The 19,199-nt window shown below is 53.3% G+C and overlaps 1 protein-coding gene across 23 annotated transcripts in view; it reads left to right on the top strand.

Annotated features, from left to right (window-relative positions):
• Window positions 1–254: 254 nt before the first annotated feature.
• CAMK2G (calcium/calmodulin dependent protein kinase II gamma) overlaps window positions 255–19,199 on the top strand; it is a 55,343-nt gene continuing 36,398 nt past the window's right edge. For 18 of the 23 annotated variants that reach the window (XR_009493215.1, XM_059882436.1, XM_024986543.2 and 15 more), the window contains exons 1-3: window positions 255–401; window positions 1,756–1,850; window positions 12,839–12,898. Coding sequence is in view for 22 of the 23 variants with exons in the window: in XM_059882436.1 (XP_059738419.1) it covers window positions 337–401; window positions 1,756–1,850; window positions 12,839–12,898 (220 nt within the window). In the remaining variant the exon portion in view is untranslated. The remainder of the gene's footprint in view (window positions 402–1,755; window positions 1,851–12,838; window positions 12,899–19,199) is intronic. The other 5 variants (XM_024986553.2, XM_059882441.1, XM_059882438.1 and 2 more) reach the window with 2 other exon arrangements.

The raw sequence follows: 19,199 nt of genomic DNA, 5'->3' as shown, positions 1-19,199 counted from the left end.
CTCCGGGTGGCTGGGGTCTGAGACCCCCACCCCCAACCCCGCTTTCGCTCCCCGGTGCCTCCGCCCAGCCCCAGCGGCTCCCCGGGCGGGGCGGGGCCGGTGGCGGGAGGCCCCTCCCCCGGGGCGGTCCGGGGGCCGGGCAGGGGGCCGGCGGGGCTGGGGGCGGGGCGGGCGGGCGGCGCGGGGGTGTCCCTCCCTCCCTCGCTCTCCCCGGTAAAGTCTCGCGGTGCTGCCGGGCTCAGCCCCGTCTCCTCCTCTTGCTCCCTCGGCCGGGCGGCGGTGACTGTGCACCGACGTCGGCGCGGGCTGCACCGCCGCGTCCGCCCGCCCGCCAGCATGGCCACCACCGCCACCTGCACCCGCTTCACCGACGACTACCAGCTCTTCGAGGAGCTCGGCAAGTACGGCTCGTCCGCCGCCAGCCGGGGCCCCCCACACCCTGCCCCTGCCGCCCGGGCGCTATGCGGCTCCTCGCCCCGCCCCCCGGCCCTGCACCGGCCGCTGCAGCGCCCCCTCGGCCCGCCCCACCCCCAGCCTTTCCCGCCAGCCGCCTCCCGGAGCCCCCTGGCCCCCAGCTCCCTGCCCCGCAGCCCCCTCCGCGCCCTGCAGCAGCTGCCCGGGCTGCTGCACCCCGCGCTGCCGCGGGGACTGCAGCCCCCGGAGCGCTCCTGGGCGCCCTCCAGCCCCGCCCCTTCCGCACCCTTCAGGCGCCCCCCCAATCCCAACCCCGCCTGTTTGCTGCCCCCTCCCCACTCCGTTCAAGAGCTCACTCAGCACCCTGTCCCGTGTCCCACGCGCCTGAGACTCAGGACCCTCCCCGGCCCTGCAGCTCCAACCCTGCGGCGGTGCCCGGGTGTGGGGGATGCTTGGTACCCGGCCCCACCCCCGGCTAGTGCCGCTTCCAGGATCCCAGCCCCGCTGCTGGGCACTGCTGCAGCACCCCCGTCCCCTCCCCCCATCCCTGCAGTGGTCCCGGGAGCCGCGCGCCGCAGCCGCAGCATCCCCCTCCCCTCCGCACTGAGCTGGCCGCTGCACCAGCCCCGGCCCCCCCACCCCCACCCGCGGCGCCGAGCCTGGCCACTGCAGCCCCCGCCCAGCCCGCCCCCCAGGATGTTTCCAGAGCTGGAGAGTGCGAGCCCTCATTGAGGGGTGGGCGGCGTGTAGAGGGAAGTATCATGGGGAAGGGGAGTTGTTGATGTCTGAGACCCACAACTGGATCCTCTCTTTCCCTGCTGTCAGTTGAGCTAGGATGCAGTGGGATGAAGCCGGCTGGGGGGATTTGAGCCTCACCTTCCTCCCCATGGTTGAGGGAGACATGTATTAGAAAGACATATCCTCTTTCTAATCTCTCCTTCCCCTACCCCAACTATTCCTGCTGAGAAAAGGGCAGGGTCTTCCTTTCTCCCGTCTTCTTGGCTGGGACTGCAGGGCTGTCCGTGAGATGCAGCAGGTGTGTGTTTTAAGCATCTCCCACCAGCTCTTGACGCACAGCCTGAGGTTAGGGCTGTTGCTTTACCCAGAACAGATGTGGGTGGGCGTGGGAGTAGCGTGGTCCCCCACCCACATCTGTTGAGCGGCCTGCAGAGGCCACATCCTTCTGCCCCAGGTTGGATGGTGATAGTCACTACACTGGTATGTGTGTGTGATTTTGACTAAAGGTCTGGTGATGGGAGCATCACTGTCTTCAGACCTGAAGTGTGTTTGTGTTGCTCTGCTCTGCTCCGTGTCCCAGTTCTTTCCCCCTTCTCCCTCCAGGGGTGCTTTCTCTGTGGTCCGCAGGTGTGTGAAGAAAACGTCCACGCAAGAGTATGCAGCAAAAATCATCAATACCAAGAAGTTATCTGCTCGGGGTGAGTATTCCCCATCTCAGTCTCTCCCTGGGGTGCCTCCAAGGGCTAGTGTTCTTCTGAAGAAGAACCAGTTGGGGGTTGTGGCTTTAGCTCTTGGAGAAGAGTTGGAATTTCAGGGTGGGTGACATTTGAAGCTAGGCAGAGAATTACATAGGGAACAGATAGAAAAGAATGAAGATGTAAGAGATGTTGATTGCTGCTAGGAGGAGTGGTCCCTGAAGGCTCAAGGGAGTTTGGTTTTTATGGAGGGGGAGGATATTGGGAGTGGTGGGTGGCTAGCTCTTCGTTTGGGGCATTTGGAATCTCTGTGTTTGGGGCAATGGTAGCCACTCCAGGCTTGCACTAGTCTCTGTGCCCCAGTGGTGACTTAAGATGGAAATGCAGTAAGTGAACAGCTCTGACAAACCCAGCCTCCCCCTACCCACCAGGCGGCAGAACAGACTCCCAAGGGAAGGGAATCTGTAAACATCAAGGGAGGCTGCTACTGGCGAGGGCTTCTCGGGAACAAATCCTGCCAGATGAACTTGATTGCTTTTTTGATCAAATTACAAAGTTGGTGGTGCAGCAGCAGATGCAGTCTGTCCTGGGTGGAGGGTGATGCCTCATGGTCTGGAAATCTCAATGGCCTGGTCTGAATATGAGCAGCTGGGCCTCAGGATCTGAAGATTGTGAAGGCCCAGGCCTGAGAGCCTAACTTGTGAGATGCTCCCAAGTGCCTGGGGCTGGGGAGGGTCAGGCCCTGTGCTTCACACCTTGAACCTTCTCTCCCTGCACCCTGTGCTGGGTTCTTGCCAATGTGAAGTCCTCTTCATAGCTGTGGCGAGTAGGGAGGAATGTGGATGGGTCAGGTCATCGAGAGCTGCAAAGTGTAGTCCTGGGACAAAGGTTATAAGACTCAGGAAAGAGTTAAGACTGGGCAATAGAATGCCCTGGAGAAGATGTGGGCCATGACTAGTAATGACCTGGGCATCTCTGGAGTAAGAGATATAATACATGTCTCTAAGCATTGGAGAAGCTGTAAACTTAAGTGGGCTTCTTGTCAGTTATTCTGGGACCTGTTTAGCAGGTCCATGTCCGCCTCCTGGCTGGGAGGACCGCTCTCCATCCCCACAAGCAGGGGTTGACGCGTTGTCTTCCTCCCAGTCCCTGTCTCCTGCTGTTCCTCTACATTGGCTATTAAGTTGACTTATTTGTTTGTTTTCTTTCTCTCTGGGTACCTTGAGTCGGAGGCGATGGTTGCCATAGAGATATGTGGGCAGTCAGATGCCCTCCTCCTTTGGGGAGGGGGGACAGTGCAGTGGTTTGGGCTCTTTGGCAGACATCCTCTGGCCAAGGATGCAGGGTGCAGGAAGGGATGACAGTTTGAGAATGGATACCTCCCCGTACCCACACAGCATAGCCCGTGTGCATCAGTAACGGGGCTGGTGTCTGATGTCTCCAGTTAATGATGCAATGCTTTGCTTTCCCAGTCTCACCGCTGTCCTCTGACCCAGGGGTGAGGGTGGGAGAGACAGCTGCGAGCTGAACTCTAGGGTGAGGAGAGCTGGTGTGGTGACTTTATGGAGTTGCCTGCCTTAGGCTATCTTTTTCTATTCCTTCCTTACCCACCTGAACTTCCCTAACCTGTGCAGTCACGTCCCTTTCCAGGCTTCACCTTCTTTCAACCTTGTCCCATCTTTCCCAGCTGATATCTTTTTTCCCTGCCCAAACTGGATGAGGTTTTATTTCCCTTTGATTTTTTTTCTTCAAGAAGATTCTTGTGTAAGATCATATGCTTCAGGCAGCAACTCCCCCTCTCAAGATGGTTATGCCAAAACTGGGGCTCTGTTGTGTGGCCTGTGTGCCAGGTTAACTTTGGGACAAAGGCCTGGTCCTGGCTGGTAGGTACAGTGCCAAGACTGTTTGGAGATTGAGAGTGGGAGGCTGTTGTCTTGGAGATGGAGGGAGTTGTCCGGGGGTTGCACTGTAGGTGTGGGCGTAGGGGATTTGAGCTCCCGGGGAGGGTTGGGCCAGGGTGCCCACTAGGCTAGTGCCCGTGGGGTTAGTGAGTGAGGGCCGTGGCTTTCCTGCAGCCTCTCAGTTTACGCTGTATATTTTATAAAGGTGCAGCGGCTGGGGCTGGGTTTCACTCATCGCTGTCTGTCTGTCTAGGGCTCCACAGGTGTTGGATTTCTGTGTCTGGGAATGTGGTGGGCCCACCAGGGTCATCCTTGAAGGTCTGAAGGGCGTATGCTGAGTCTCTCTGCCCGTTCCTTTCTTGTTTGTGATTCTCTGTGCTGCAGAGTGAAAGAGAGAGTGTCAGGCTGCTTCTCCTTGTCCTCCGTGGTGAGGTGGCCCAGGAGGCATGGGGAGAGATCCCCTGGTCTTCTGGGGGGTCAGCTCTGGATAAGAACCCTTTTGCTCTGCTGTTTCTTATCATGGTGGCCTCAGGGGCCCATGATGGTGGCTGTGTGACATGGTGGCTGTAGAGAGCTGAGGCGGCTGAGTGTCGAGCACTGTCTTCGTCTGCGGGTCTGTCTGCGTAAAGTCACTGAAAGTCACATAATGTCACTCCATTTGCTTTGGAACAGCAATAGGTGTGGAGTTGGGGCTCTTAAGGGAGCCCGCGATTCCAAGCTTAGCTCTCAGCTAGGCTGAAGGAGGCATTTAAAATAGGCTTGGATGCAGAGCTAGTGGGCCAGGTGATGGCAATGATAAGTCGTTATTTTAAGATTTAAGAGCACCCCCTCCCCCAGGAGCCTGAGCCCTTATGTCTTCTTTTATTTTTAAATCTTCAGATTCCCTTCTTATCTTTATTCATATGCATATAGATTTTCACCTCGTGGAACATAACATTTCATATCCCACTCTCTTGCTTATATCCAAACCATTTCTCATATTGCTACAGTTGAAGGGCAAATGGTCCTTTCTTTTTTCTACGTAGTTTAGGATTTATCCTTGGAGCAGTTTACATCATACGAAATTTCTCTATTTGGACCATTTATCTGAATTCCAGTTGCTTTCACTGGGAAGGGATGCTTAGCCTAACTAAGAGGTGCTATGGGAAGCAATATTATGAAATCTGTTAACAGCACTTGCCTTGTTTGTTTATTTATTTAATCTGTATACCCCATGTGAAGAAATTTCTATTGAAGTTAAATGTAAGCAAAAGCCTTCCCCTTCCCCAGGACCTGGGAGGTAAGGATGGGAATCATATCTGTTTCTTTACATATATGATTGATACATATTAATACAGGGGCCTGATACATATTGATAGAACAAAGTGCCTGATACATACTGAGCCTCCTATACAGGTTGAATGAATGGACTGTGTAACCAGCCAGATTGCCTTTTGGCTTTGGCTCTCAGGAAACTCATAGCCAAGTTGCTGGAACCCTTGTATCCTGATACTGGCTTGGGTTCTCTCTGATCCGTGGACCAGGCTGTAGTCCTGACACAACTGTAGGAGAGAACAGATGAAGTTAAAGACTTGTGCTTGGGGAAAAAGACAAGTGGGAGATATAGGAAGATATTGCAGCTTATCATCTTCCTTCCCTGTCATAAACGGCCTTTTAGGGCAATGTCAGGACTTCCTCTAAACAGCAGTTTTCAATTTTAGTGTGCAAGAGGATCACCTTGAAGACTGGTTAAGAATGCAGATTCCTGGGCTCTATTCAGAGATTCTACTTTGGGAGGTCTGGGGTGGAGTCTCAGAATCTACACTTTTAACAAGTGCCTTAGTGGATTTCATGCAGGTGGGCACTGAGCCACACATTTAAGAAATGCTGTCTAAAAAGCGACAGCCGTGACAGTTGCTCTTGCCATGCTCTTTGATATTTACCAGACACACCTTGGCCCAGCCTTCTCCAGGTGGTGTCTCTACTGCTCTGTGACCATCTGTGCACACGGGCTGTTCTGTGATTAGGGGCCTCTTCTGAGCCCCCAGATTGGGGTGTCAGTTCGCGTCCGAGGTTGTGGCAAGCTGAGTGGCTGTAATTGTGGCATGTTGGCCACCAGAAGGGCAAAGGCTGTGCCTTTCTTGGTCCAGCTGGCCCTGGGGACTGAAATAGGATCCCCCCGGGTGGTGCCAGCTGCAAGTCTCCACCCCCTTGGTGTTGGCCTGAGTAGCCCCCATGACATTTGTGTCCCCTGTGGTATCTCCAAGTGAGACTTTCCTGTTTAAGGATGAAGAGAGGGGAGGGTGATGCAGCGGTGAGTGGGGCGGGAGGAAGAGAGATCTATACAGCACTGGAACGCTGGAATTCCAGGACTTGAAGCAGTTAAGGAGGTTAGATCCAAAACGGCGCTTTCCTCTTGAGGATAAAACAGACCAATTTCTGTGGACAGAGAAGTGAGCATCCTGTGTAGAGGTGACTGAGCTCCTCTGACTCTCCCCGCTGGATGAGGAAACAGCCTGGAGGCCCCTTCTTCATGCTAAGGGTCGGTTTCATCATCCAGCCATGCTGTGAGCTGTGTGATTTAGCTCCTACAACACTGGCCTGCCGTCCTGCCCACCTGCCCCTTCCCAGAGTGATTTTGGGTGCTAGCATCATAGAGTGGTGATGCAGGTTGAAAGGGGCCCCATTCTGTAGGAGAAGCCCCTGCTTGCTTCCTGCTGCTTGCTCTGGGCCTTGTCAGGAGCTGTGCTCCAAGCTTCGAGGCTGTGCTGAAACCCTAGAGGTGAGTGGCTGACCCCATTCTCTGCGGAGGCTGGAGGCAGAGAAGGGGTGGAGTGGGTGTGACCAGCTCTTGCCCCATCTCTGAGCGTGCTGTGCTCTGGACAGCCTTGGCAGGCTGACAAGGGCCTGATCCCATGGGTGCCAAAAGGGTGGTGACAGGAAGAGATGGGCACTTTGCACCTTTCGAGTACCTCTCGGCAGAAGCCCTTTGTCTTCTGTCCATGGGCCAGGCAGATCTCCTTTACAGCCGTGGGGAAACCAGAACGCAAAAGACTGGTTTGTTTGTTTTGAGCTGTAGGCATGCCAGTGATATTGCCAGTGCTCAGATCCCAGCATCTTTAAGCAGTGTGGTCATCATTTACCCTTTGGCTCTTCCCTTTAAAATACAGATTCTGGATATTTTGTTTCTGTGCTAAATCCTGATAGATCACCTCCACACCTCTCCATCTAGACCCAGAGCTCTGAGCCCAGTGAAGCAGATCCCTCCCTTCCACTGACTAGGTCTCGCTCTCGTCTGAACATACCTCTGTGGGTAGAGACCGCTCTATGGTAGGGATGTTTCCAGCCACTTCCCCCCCAAACGCCACCTCTACTTCCTGGGCCCTATCAGCAGCAACTTCCCATCTGCTCCCCTCTTCTCTCCTCCTTCTCTTTCCCCTCCCCCAGCTTGCTGCTGCCCTGGGAGGAGCTATTTTTAGGGGCTGCTTCCTGGGATGTTTTACTTGGGGCTGGTTACCATGAAGGAAATGTCACCAAAACAGTGGGCATAGGCTGCAGGCACCCAGAGCCCTGCTGGGGGCACGAAGAGCTCAGTGGCTGACCCTGTTCTGGCCTTCAGAGTGTCCAGAGGCAGAGCCTTGCCTTCTTGGGGCTTGCTAGTGACCCCATGGGGATTTTCTCTGTCCAAGCTGGTTTGGGAAGACTTTCACTATGGGCCTCTTCTTGGAGCCTCTCTCCTTGTTCTCCTTAGTTAAAGCTTTTCTTGTCTTAAGATCCAAAGACCAGAGTAAGGCTCAGGTCTTCGTGCCACCCAGTTAAAACTGCTTGATTTAGGGCTGACGAGAAGGGAAGGACACCAGTTCAAAGGACAGAGCCTTGGGGGTTCACATGGGGACTTTTCAGGCCCCACTGGGCTGTTTTCACAGCCCTCAGCTAGTCCCCAGGTATATGGATATGAAGGAATTAGAAGCTGTGGCCCCTGCTCTTATGTGATACACAGACTTTTGCTCTTAATTGGGGACTTTGCACCTTTAGAGTGAGATTCAAAGAGGAAGGGCTGTGGCATCACAATGTCAGGGTGAGGTCAATGGGATTGTAGCTTGGGATTCCCAAGGCTAGGGGCTGTTTATAAGCAGCTGGGGAATGTGGATTATGACACCAAATCCCTGTGCTGCCCTTGTTTCTACTCCTCCGAGCGATGCCTCAGAGGGCCAGAAGGGGGAAGCAAGAGGAGACGCCCACACAGAGCATCTGAACTGGGTGGGCTGTGGGAAGCTTTTCCTGATCCACGCTGGGACCACAGGCACAGACCTTCGAAATAACTCCGAAAAGTCGAGGATGTCATTGAGATCAGAACTTGGGGAGGGTCCCCCTAGCCAGAGCAGGGCTCTGTGTCTTTTCCCGCTTAGAGTGGGCTGTATGTTTAGATGTCAGCAGGATCTTAGTTGAAGTCCATGCTAGCGTTCATGGTTTTAGAGACGTCACTGAATCAGCCCGTGTGTTTCTGCAGGGCTGTGGAGAACCTGGCTGGCTCTCCCTGCGCTCCATCCTGCTGGGGCAGGAGTGTGAGTTTGGAGTAGGCATCATCCCTCGGGGTGCTAGGGGAGAGGTGTTTCGAGGTCTCCTCACTGTCTGCTTCCTCTGCTCTGTATCTGGTCACGCCTTTGCTTCCTTCTCTTCAAGGGTATTCAGCCTTTGTGGTGCCCTGACCCCAGTCTTAAGCTCTTGTTCAGAAGGCGGGGGAGGCAAGGGATCCTGGTGTCCAGGGCCTGGCCCTCACCTGAGGGTGCTATCAGGACGGCCTGAAGGGGGATCTTGATAACGGCCGCTTCTGCTTTCTGCTCCTGTTACCACCTAGCTCTTGAGGGGGAAATCCTTGCAGAGGGCTGTGGTTGGAGCTGGGCTGAAGGCCGGCAGGGGTGGGTCTCTCCATGGCAGTAGCACACAGGCAGGCAGGAAGTGGCCCTGTGCAAAAGCGGGAAGTGGCTGTTGTCAAACAGGAAGGGGGGGCTGGGCCGTGTGAAGGGGTGGGGACGAGCCCAGTCGAAAGGTGGGTGGGAAGAGGGTCAGCCTTGAAGAAGGTCTGGGCTGTTCTCTAGGAACAGAGCTCAGCGGTCACTGGAAGGAGGGGTGTCTCAAGGGAGAAGGCCGCCTTCGTGACGGGAGCAGTGGCTGATGTGTTAGCACCTTGGGATGTCAAGCCAGGGCCTGGACCTACCACTGTGGACCAGGCCAGGTCAGTGGCCTTAGCCCTTCGGGACTTGGGGATTCTGAGTTTCGGACTTCCCTGGTAGCTCAGTTGATAAAGAATCCGCCTACAATGTGGGAGACCTCAGTTTGATCCCTGGGTTGGGAAGATCCCCTGGAGGAGGGCATGGCAGCGCACTCCAGTATTCTTGCCTGGAGAATCCCCGTGGACAGAGAAGCCTGGTGGGCTGCAGTCCATGGGGTCACAAAGAGTCAGACATGACTGAGTGACTAAGCACAGCATAGCATGCTGAGTTTATAGGACAAACCCTGCAGCTGGAGAAGATGCTCTGCAAACCTGACTTGTTCCTGAAACATTGCTGCTGCTTGTACGGAGCCCTGTGCTTCTTCCCAGACACACAGTGGAGAACAGGACAGGAAGTGAGGGGGAAAGGGATGGGAGACAGCAGCTGCAGAGGTTGGGGTGCTGGCCGCCTGAGCGAGGATCCTCCTGAGGAGCAGGGAGAGCGTGGTAGGCAGAAACCACACGGCTCATTGAGCAGAGTTTCAGGATGGCAGGGTGCCACAGCCCGTAAGGCTGGGGCCGAGGATGACCAGGGCTCCCACAGACAGTGGCTTTAACTGGGCCGTCCTCTCTCGGAGGTTACCCTGCTGGTAGCCTTCCCCTGCAGGCTGAAGACACCAATGGGCCCCACCCAAATGGGAGGCCTGTTATGGGGCCAGGTCGAGGGCTTGGTTAGTGTTCCAAGACCCCATGACTGCCCAGGCTGATGGAGAGTGGGTCCAACTCTCTCCTGTCTCTGGTGATGGCCGTGGGCACAGGCCCAGCCTGGGAGACCTCGTCTGTCTTACTGCTGGACCCTTGCAAAGGAGGCTCTCCCTGAGTGCCAGGCACTCTGCGGAGCATTTACCCAAAAACGTCATTTAAGCCACAGATACCCCTGCCTTCATTTTAGAAGTGAGGAAACTTTTTCCCAAGCTATGTACCTGGCTCGCTCTGTCACCTCCGTTCCATCACATGTCACTCTGTGCCGAGGCTGTCCTTGACCATGCAGTTTAAGTGTGCACTCTCCCACTGCCCTGCTTTATTTTTCTTTATTGCACTTGCCATGACATCTAACATGCCATCCAGTTCTTACGGACTGTCCCCTGACCAAGCTCCACTAGCGTATCAGCTTGCTGAGGGTGGGGACTGTTGTCTGTTCTGTTCACTGCTGCATCCCCAGCATCTGAAACAGCACCTGTCGCATAGTAGGCCTCAGTAAGTATATTCTGAATGAATAAATGAGTCTCAGATGGGTTTGGGACTCACAGCTCTAGGACTCCATCTGGGGCTGTCTGACTCAAAACCAGTGGGTTAATAGCCAGACTCCATGACTGAGGGTCAGACCAAGGACCACGGCACAGCCTGGGGTTCAAAGAAGACTTGTGCAGAATGTGGTACTCAGCTCCGTGGAGTTAGGGTCAAACTGCGTGACTGTCTAGGACCCTCTGGACCCTGGGCAGCTCCTTCGAGGAGCTGGGCGTGTGACTGTCTCTTCTCTTCCCACTCTGAGTCACTGATAAAGCCAGAGCTCCCTTATTTTTAGTGCCGTTGCTGTTGTGGAACTGGAACCATTAGCCAGTAAGAGACTTAAGGGAGGAGATAAACATTAATCTTCTGGGCCTTCCCCTCAGCTGCCACCTCCGCATCGCAAGATACTGCTCTCCTGCACCTGCCCGGGCAGCCCAGCCCGAGAGTTGCGGGTTGGAGGGTGTGAGGTGAGTGGTGAGAGAGAGGGCTGGGGGGTCTTCAGCTTTAGTGGCTTGCTTGGTACCACCATCCCACGACCAGGGCTGGGGAGGAAGGTGGGGTTGCCCTGACATCCCCCAGTCAGGGCTGGAAGAAGCAAGCCCCCTGTCACCAGGCAAGGCTAGTGCCGCTTCCTCAACTGCGCTGCCTTCTGGAGGTCCCGGCCCCGAGGGGTCGCAGGCAGTGTGGGACTACCTGGGGCTTTCTTGGCTGCATCCCGGTCAGTCACCATACCGAACTCAAGGGTGGGACAGAAGGCCTGACCCAGATCTATGGGCAGCTGGGATAGATTAGCTGGGCAGCAGGAACTAATCTCTGCCTGCCCCTACCTCCTTCTTCCACAGAGCAGAGCCATCCCTAGAGGGAACGTTTAGGATAGAGCTGAGGGTGCTTGGTGAGACAGTAAATATGAGTTCCTTCTCGTCTGTAATCCGTATGTTATCTCAGGCAGGCCTGGGTTTGAATTCACACTTCTCTCCCATTCCTGCTATAGGACCTTGGGTGAATTATTTAACTTCTCTGGGCCTGTTTTATCATCTGTGAAATGCGGACAGTCAGTGTCCTGCCTGGTAGGATGGTTGTGAGGGTCATGGGAGGCTTTACAGAGGCTCTTTGCTGTTTAGGTAGAGGTGGGGTGGGCACAAGCCACTACCAAGGGACTCAGGACTCGCTTGGCAGGTATGGAAGGGACAGTACCCGCCTAGACCTGTTGGAGTTGGGGTGAACTGGACTGTGCCCCTAAAGTCTGGTGTCTTGACTTGATGCTCTCATTTTTCCTGATCCTGTCATCATAGCACAGCGATGGAGAAAGAGGGCTCTAGGCTCAGACCACCTGCCTCTGGTGCCTGTTTGTGTGACCTTGGGCAGGTTACTTGAAACTTTTAAGTCTCAGTTTCCTCCTTTGCAATGTAACTGAGCTAATCAGATCCTCCGTTTCACTGGGTTTCTGTGAGGATGAAATAAGATTGTCTGTGCCTCTGCCCAGCGTATAGTAAATACTTAATAAAGAATAGTTTTTACTAGTACTGTCAATGTTATTGATAAACCATTATTAAGCCTCTGATGTGGAAGGAACTCTAGGAAGCATCACACAGGGAGGTGCCACTCTGAAGAGCTTGTGACCGAAAGATACGTGATTTAAATGTGTGATGTGAGAATTATAAGAGGTGCTGTGGGAGACAGAGCTGGGTCATGAGGAGAGAAGTCACAGTCTACTGGGAGGAACAGGGAAGACTTTGTGAAGGAGGTGGTTTTGTGGAGTTCAGCAAGTAGAGATGGGGGTAGAGTGGCTGGGGCTTCTAGGCTACCTTGTTTTAAGCAGTAGCAGCCTCTCTTTCTGTGCCTGGAGCTCTGCCTTCCTCTGGAAGGAATCAACTACCACATCTTGCTTAGATTTGTGGGCTCTTGGATTCTGGTCATTTCACCAAAGCAGCGTGACCCCAGAACATGCATGGCAATAGGCCAGAGCTCCCAGCAGTGGGCAGCCAAGCGGGTCCTGGGAAGAAGCAGGATTTCTGCAAAATGGGCATCGTAATACTACCAACCTCCAAGAGTTGTTTTGAGACTAAATTAAAAGATGTATCTGCCTGGTGTAGAAGTAAGCACTCAATAAACATTAGCTTTTTTTTTTTTTCAAATTATCAGTCTCCATTGTCAGCATGGTTATGTTTCAGGATTGCCATGAAGACTGCATTAGAGAATATATGCAAAACTCCTAGCACAATATATGTTCATGTAGTAGGTGTTCAATAAAACTTAGCCATTATTATTAGTATTTTCAACAAGGAAGAAATTCTGGACACCCTGGCCCAGTAAAATCCCTGCTGTGGTGGGAAGAGCACCAGAGTTTTAAGACTTGGATTCAAATCCTGGCTCTGCCGCTCACTAGCTTGGGAAGCTTTCCTAAGACACTGCTTCATGGCAAAAGGTTGTCATTAATACCTGTCTCCAGAATTGCTGTGACCTGCTATGTTAATTCAGCAAATTGTTTAAAAAAAAAATAAAGAAGAGGGCCATAGTAGGTGCCTAAGAATTGAAGGCATATGAATAGCCAAGTGGCCGCAAATAGAATGGATGTCTGATAGCTTTCGTTTTCTCTCTTCCACTTTTAGATCACCAGAAACTAGAACGTGAGGCCCGGATATGCCGACTTTTGAAACATCCAAACATCGGTAAGTGCCCTTATATAGAGCATGTCTTGGGCATTTTGTAGAAGGTGGCGAGAACAGAGATCCACTGTTTTTGTGTGGGGAACCACTTCTGTCCCTGGGCGTCTGCCTGGTGCCTTTTTTTACCCAAGCAGGATCGCAGCTTGGAATTCTGGGGTGTTCTAGTTTAGAGACCTGAGCGTCTCCCTTCCTGTGGTGCCATCTCAGCACTGGGAGTGAGGCATCGGAATGTGTTTCAGGCTCCCTTTCTTCCCCTCTCCTTCCGTCTCTGGGCTGAGGGCTGGGTCTTCGGCGTGTGAGGCTCGGGGCGAGTGGCCTGCCAGCGCCCCTCGCCGGGGGCCTTCCGCGGCCATCAGCAAAGGGTCTGCACTTTGTTTCTGGCCTTGAAAGAGTTTTGTTCCTTGCTGCGGTGTCCTGTGCACTCTGGGGGTTTCCATGGCGCTCCCATTCGTATTCCCCGGAGCCAGGAAAGCAAGCTGCCCACCCGCCTGGCTTCCCTGAAGCAGGGGTGGCAGGAGCCACTCGGCTGGAGAAGGAGAAAAAATTAAGAGGATTTCTCCCGCTCCCACCCTGACTCGGGGGACAAGAGCACATTGTTGGTTGTTCTAAAGCCTGAGGAGGTTTGCCTGCCACAACCCACTCTGGCTCAGTTTTACATTGTTCAGCTGAAGTAGTCTTTGCCAAAAGCGTTGGCCCCGATTTGGTGCTTCTCTCGGAGGGGACAGAAACTGGGCTGGCTTCAGCGTCTGAGCAGAAACCCGAGGCTTGACTTGAGGTGGAAAAGCAGGGAACATCTCCTAGGTTTTCCCTGAAAGCTCCAATTATCACAAAGGACAGTGAGTTTCTATGCTCGTCAGTTCAGTTCAGTTCAGTTACTCAGTCGTGCCCAGCTCTTTGTGACCCCATGAATCACAGCACGCCAGGCCTCCCTGTCCATCACCATCTCCTGCAGGCATGGCCTAAATATTAGGGGTGCTCCAGAGGCTGCCTACTCTGCTGGGTTGGTAGCCACGACTGTGAGGTGACTTGCTGAAGTTCAGTGCCCCCTCCTGAGCTACTCAGCCTCCAGCTTCACAGGCCTAGGACTGGAATTTTCACCATGAGCTCTGACACGGGAGAGTGGGGTCGTACTCCAGCCCAAGGGGAAGGGAGCGTTGAGGTAACCAGAACTGAAGCCACGCACAGCTTTATAGATGGCAATCAGCAGCTTGGCTTACACGCGACACAGATTGGCGTAGCTGGTACTCAGTTCTGCCTGGTGCCGTCTTGCACGAAGCCAGCCCCTCTCAGCCCACGAGTCCTGGGCTGGGAACCTCTGAGCTCTCTGAAGTTCAACCCTCACCTGAAAACACCATGGTGGGGACCAAATTGTCGCCTTGGGTAGGAGAGAAACGACGAGAGAAACAGCTAAAACAGCAGTCACCAACTCAGGCATGTTTTGTTTGGCTGGCTTAGTGGTTTAAAAATATTTTTATTATTTGCCAGTATTTTAAAATGAGATTTCACATTAAAAAAAAAAAATTTTATTTCCCAATCTTTCAAATCAGAAGATTTGGCTCTGCTGAGCCCACATCCATGCCTGGCCAGAATCAGCTGGACCTGGGCAGTGACTGCCCCCTTAGCCTGCTGGCCACTGTCTATGCTGTTAACTTTCTACTGCTTACCTGGTCCCTCTGGGCTTTACGAGCTTGTCACTCTGAGCTAGCAGTGGCAGAACAGGAGAAAAAAAGCTGGTGGGTGACTAAAGCCATCCGCAAGCACAGAAGCATTTTGGTGTTCCAGTCCCAGGTCTCAGGGTCTGAGGACAACTTCCTTTCCTTACACCCCAAGTGACCAACTCATAGAGCAACGATGAATTGCCCGCCTGGAGGGAGGGGAGAACAAAGGGTGGGGTCCATGGTGCAGGAGGTGGAACCATGTCCTCACTACCTGCAACATGGGTGTGATTGACCACAGAAGGGTCAGAGTGGGACAAAGACAATTGAGAACCAACCAGGAAGTACAGAACTGGAATTCTAGCTGGAAAATACTCCAGCCTTCTTTTACTGTGCTTTTGAAAATTAGATATATACTTTTGAACCTTTTAGACTTGGTTTGGTAGCCCCTTCTTCTTTAACCACCAGTCCCCAGCGCAGAATCAAGGCAGATGGAGGGACTGTCTCCCCCAGCCATCTGCTCTGCTAGGGAGACAGCAAAACTCAGGGAAGACCAGGCAAGGCTCTCTCCCTTTGTCAGTGTCTCATTGCCTAGAACTGTGCTTTCATTTCATGATTGCTCCCAGACCCTGGGGGCCTTGGTCTGAGGCCCTATTTGGGGTCAAGGGAAGGGAGAAGGAAGGGTGAGTAGTCAGGACTATGTCCTGGGAGAATGATCTGGCCAGGCTGTCCGTCCTCCAGTGGGAACCGGGACTCCTAGAGATGAGGGAGCTGTGGGTCCAGGAGATGGGGGTTGCCATGGATCTTGACCTGGCTTGTGGCAGAAGAGGAGCCCATTTTGTCCGCTTAATTCGCTGTCCCTCTTCTCTCTCCACTGCTCCATCCTTCAGAGCGGTGGCCCTTTTGGCTTTAGCTGCTAATTGCATCCCACAGGGATACTAGTGGATCAGCCCAAGAGTGGTGCAGAGGTGAGGAAGCAGAGAGCACGTGGTCCACCCCTGATCGTTGTCAGACTCACCGGCACTTGCATTCAGAAGGGTATTTGGTACAAGGAGCCAGGCACCCCCAGTTTTTTCTCTTAATAGATACTCTACCCCAGGAGTTGACAGTCTGTGGGAAGAGTGGCCCCTAATGTAAAGCATGGTCTCTGGGTGATAATGCTGTGTCAGTGTAGGTTCGTCAGTTGTGATGAGCTTGCTTCTTTTGAGATGGTGATAGTGGGAGAGGCTGTGCGTGTGTGGGGACAGCGGGTAGGTGGGAGCTCTCTGTGCTTGCCGCTCAGTTTTGCTATGAACCCAAAATTGTTTTAAAAGATAAAGTCTTTTTTTAAAAAAAGCCTGTTGGTTTTGAGGCATACTGCAGAACCTAAAAGAGCCCTGGGAGAGTGGCCAGAGGTGAGAGTTGAGAGGAAGAAACGGCAGTAGTGCTGACCGTCTAGAGTCTGAATGAAGTGTCTTCTACCTGTGATCTGCTTGCTCCCTGCTCTGAATTCCTCTAATGAATAGACTCTGTCTTCCTTCGTGCTGAGCTGCCCCAGCAGTTTCGATCACAGCCTAGCATTGTGGTTTAGAGCAGTACTTCTCAAACTTTCATGTGCTTGTGAATCACCTAGGGATCGTGTTAAAATTCAGATTCTGATTCAGTAGGTCTGGGGTGGACCTGAGCTGCCCCACGTCTCCAGGTGAAGCTCCTGCTGCTGGTTCAGCATGCGGAGAAGCAAAGGTCTGTGGCCTTGGTATCCAGTCCTCTGGGTCTGAATCTGGGGTTTGCTGGGCAGCTGTGACCCCTGGCCCATGATTTTACTTACCCGTGCCTCCGTTTTGTCATCTATGCCTCCTAATGGAGTTCTGAGAAGGTTGAGCAAGTGAACGAGTCCTAAGAAATAAATGGACATAATGAAACTGGAGATTCCAGCTCCCAGAAGTAGTCCCTCCAGCCCCAACTCAGTTCACACATGTTATTCAAGCCTGGCTGCCTTTTACGTTGGGCCCAGGCCACACACAGCTAATAAATAGTAAGTGTAGCAATAACAGTTGCAAAGAAAGAGATGGAAACGTTGGAGCATAGGCAAGCAGCTCCGGGATCGTGCCCACCTGCTCCTTCCTGGAGGGCAGCCTTTACTCCCCTGCCAGCCCCCTGGGATGACACGACCTCCTCCCCCGCCCTGTATTTTCATGGGCATGAACAGTGATACTTTGTCAGTGCTTTTTTGACCAAAGTTTGTTAGTTAAAATGTGGCATACTGTCGGGTGGTTTTTAAAGAATTGGAAATAGCCACAAGATTTGGGTTGTGGCTTTGTCAGTACATGAAGGTATAAGACACTGAGTATGTTGTTTTTGGCCTGTTCTTCCTTCCACAGTTTGTAAAGAACAATAACTAGGTTTACGACTATAATGCAGCAAATGCTTCATGCTTCTTTTCCCAGATCTTCCTGTCCAGGGTTGGTCTGGTTCTCTTGGCCTCCATACCCTCTCATGACTATGGAATGGCCTGGGTATTGGATTTTTTTCCCCCCATACATCCTTTACTTCTCCCCAACAGCCCCTAATGCTTGGTTATGTATTTGTATAAGTGCTTCTTTAAAGCCCGTCCCCCCTGAAGCTGCTGGGTCTCTCTTGTTCACAGCTGCGTCCATGGCATGAGCAGCCACGCCTGCTTCAGGGAGGCTGCCACAGGGACATCGTTGAGCAAGTCAGAATGGCCAGGGCTAAGAGGGACAGGTTAGAGCTCCTTTGCCCAGGAGGATGGAGAAAGTGACTCCCTCCGGGCAGTTCTACAAAATTAGGGATCTTAATATTGGCCTGCTTTGGCCTCAAGTCTCAGCTCTGCCACTCAGTGTAACTTTGGGTGGGTTTCTTTTGGAGCCTCTGCTTCCTGTCCTGTTACACAGACGTTAATAGAAGTACCTACCCCACAGAGCTAATGTAAGGGTTCAATCAAATAACATGTGTAAAGCTCTTGGCATAATGCCTGGCACATTGAAACAGCTCAACTAAGTGTTAGGTATTATCATTTGGATCTTTATTATTGCGAATCTGCTAGGTTGGCACTTAGAGTGGTGCAATCAAGTTTCTCCTCTTGTTCTCAGCCCCCTGTTCATTTTCTCTACAAATGGAAAGAGAAAGATAGCAGTCTTGCTCAGTGGTGGAGCCTTCCACACCTGTCCCTCCTTGCCTTGGCCGTGCCTGGCCCTGGGACACACATCAAAGCGGAGCTCTGGGCTGGGCGGCCTGGGAGGACTAGTCTTCCCTCGCTGCTCTGCTCAGCTGACCCTCCTCCCCGGCTCCTCACACCTGGACTCTGTGTGTGGTCTTCCTGGGGAAGGGCAAGTGCCTATGACTCCCTGTCTGGGCAGAGACATGGGTGCCTGCCCTTTTTGCCCTTCTGGGCTCGGGGCAGGGGGTGGGGTGTGTGGGTCTGGGATCAGGGGTCCTGGGGAAGATAGCCAGTGCCAGGACTCCCCTGGGAGTCACTGTTAGCATCGTGCCTGCTGCCCTGTTAGTGCCTCCTGCCGCTGCTGTTAGTCACCTCCCTAATGAAGCTGGTCTTTAGCTTCTGGGACAGCTGATTTCCAGGGGATTATTTGTATTACACACTTTAATGCGTTTTAATAGCAAATTTTTAATTAAATGGAAAGTCCTTTTGGAAGCAAGGGAGCAGCAGCTGCAGCAGGGCTCAGCGTGAGCCACCCATTCCGGCCAGAGAAGCGCAAGTCAGGAGTGAGCCACCCATTCTGACCAGAGAAGCGCAAGTCAGGATCGGGGGTGGCAGGGCTTTGGGGGAGCTCGCCTGAGCGCGCCTGGGTTAGTGAGGGGAGGGGGGAGGCAGGGGTCTGGCTGTAGCTTCTTCATTCTGTCACCCACAGGCCTAGAGAAGTATGAACTTGTTCGCCCAAGTACAGGAGAGAATCATTTGAGGAGGAGGGATCTTAGGAGTACCACCCGCCTTTGATTCCGTTGGGAAATCGCAGAAGTACTGAGTTCTGGTGGAATTTTGAGGTTGAGTAACCAGATCAGATCTAATAAGGTCGGCAGTATGAAGCATAAACAATTGCTGGGCCCTGGTTCTCGCCCTGGCAGGCCCGAATCCTCATTTGTCAAGTGAGGAACAGCACAGGGCTCCAGTGATGGCTGAGGGCCTGGATTTTACATTCAGCCCATCTTGCTGTGGGGCAAGGGGAGGTAGGGAAGTGCCTCAGTCCTGAGGAGACGCCCTCACACTGGAAATGGAAGGTATCATTCAAGCTGGTGGGGCCTGACACACAAGAGATTTCTTTGTATCTAAGAGCTTCACTGGTCGGTTTGGTGTCAGGCCATTCCTGAAGTGAGGAGCTCCTGGAACTGTGTGAAGGTCAAACAGAGGGAGCCCTTTGGGACACAGGCTCTCCATCAGGCGAGTGCAGGTGAGGGAAGGGACCAAGCAGGAGGGTTGATCAGAGCAGACATGCGTTTGCATTAGAATGATGCTGAGGGGAGCGGTTGGCATTTAACCCCCTGAGGTGGCTTTGTGGGCAGAAGCTTGAAGAGGAGACCTCAGCAGCATCAGGTTGGGCTCTTGCCCAGGAGCTCTGGAGGCTGTGAGTGGGAAGAGATTCTGCTCACCAGCCTTTTCTTTCGCTTTTACTGCAGCTCCATGCAGTAGCCTCCCG

The sequence above is a fragment of the Bos taurus genome, chromosome 28 (assembly GCF_002263795.3).
Source record: "Bos taurus isolate L1 Dominette 01449 registration number 42190680 breed Hereford chromosome 28, ARS-UCD2.0, whole genome shotgun sequence".
Classification (NCBI taxonomy): Eukaryota; Metazoa; Chordata; class Mammalia; order Artiodactyla; family Bovidae; genus Bos; species Bos taurus.
The sequence above is the reverse complement of the archived record's forward strand: the minus strand, read 5'-3'. Positions and strand labels throughout refer to the sequence as shown.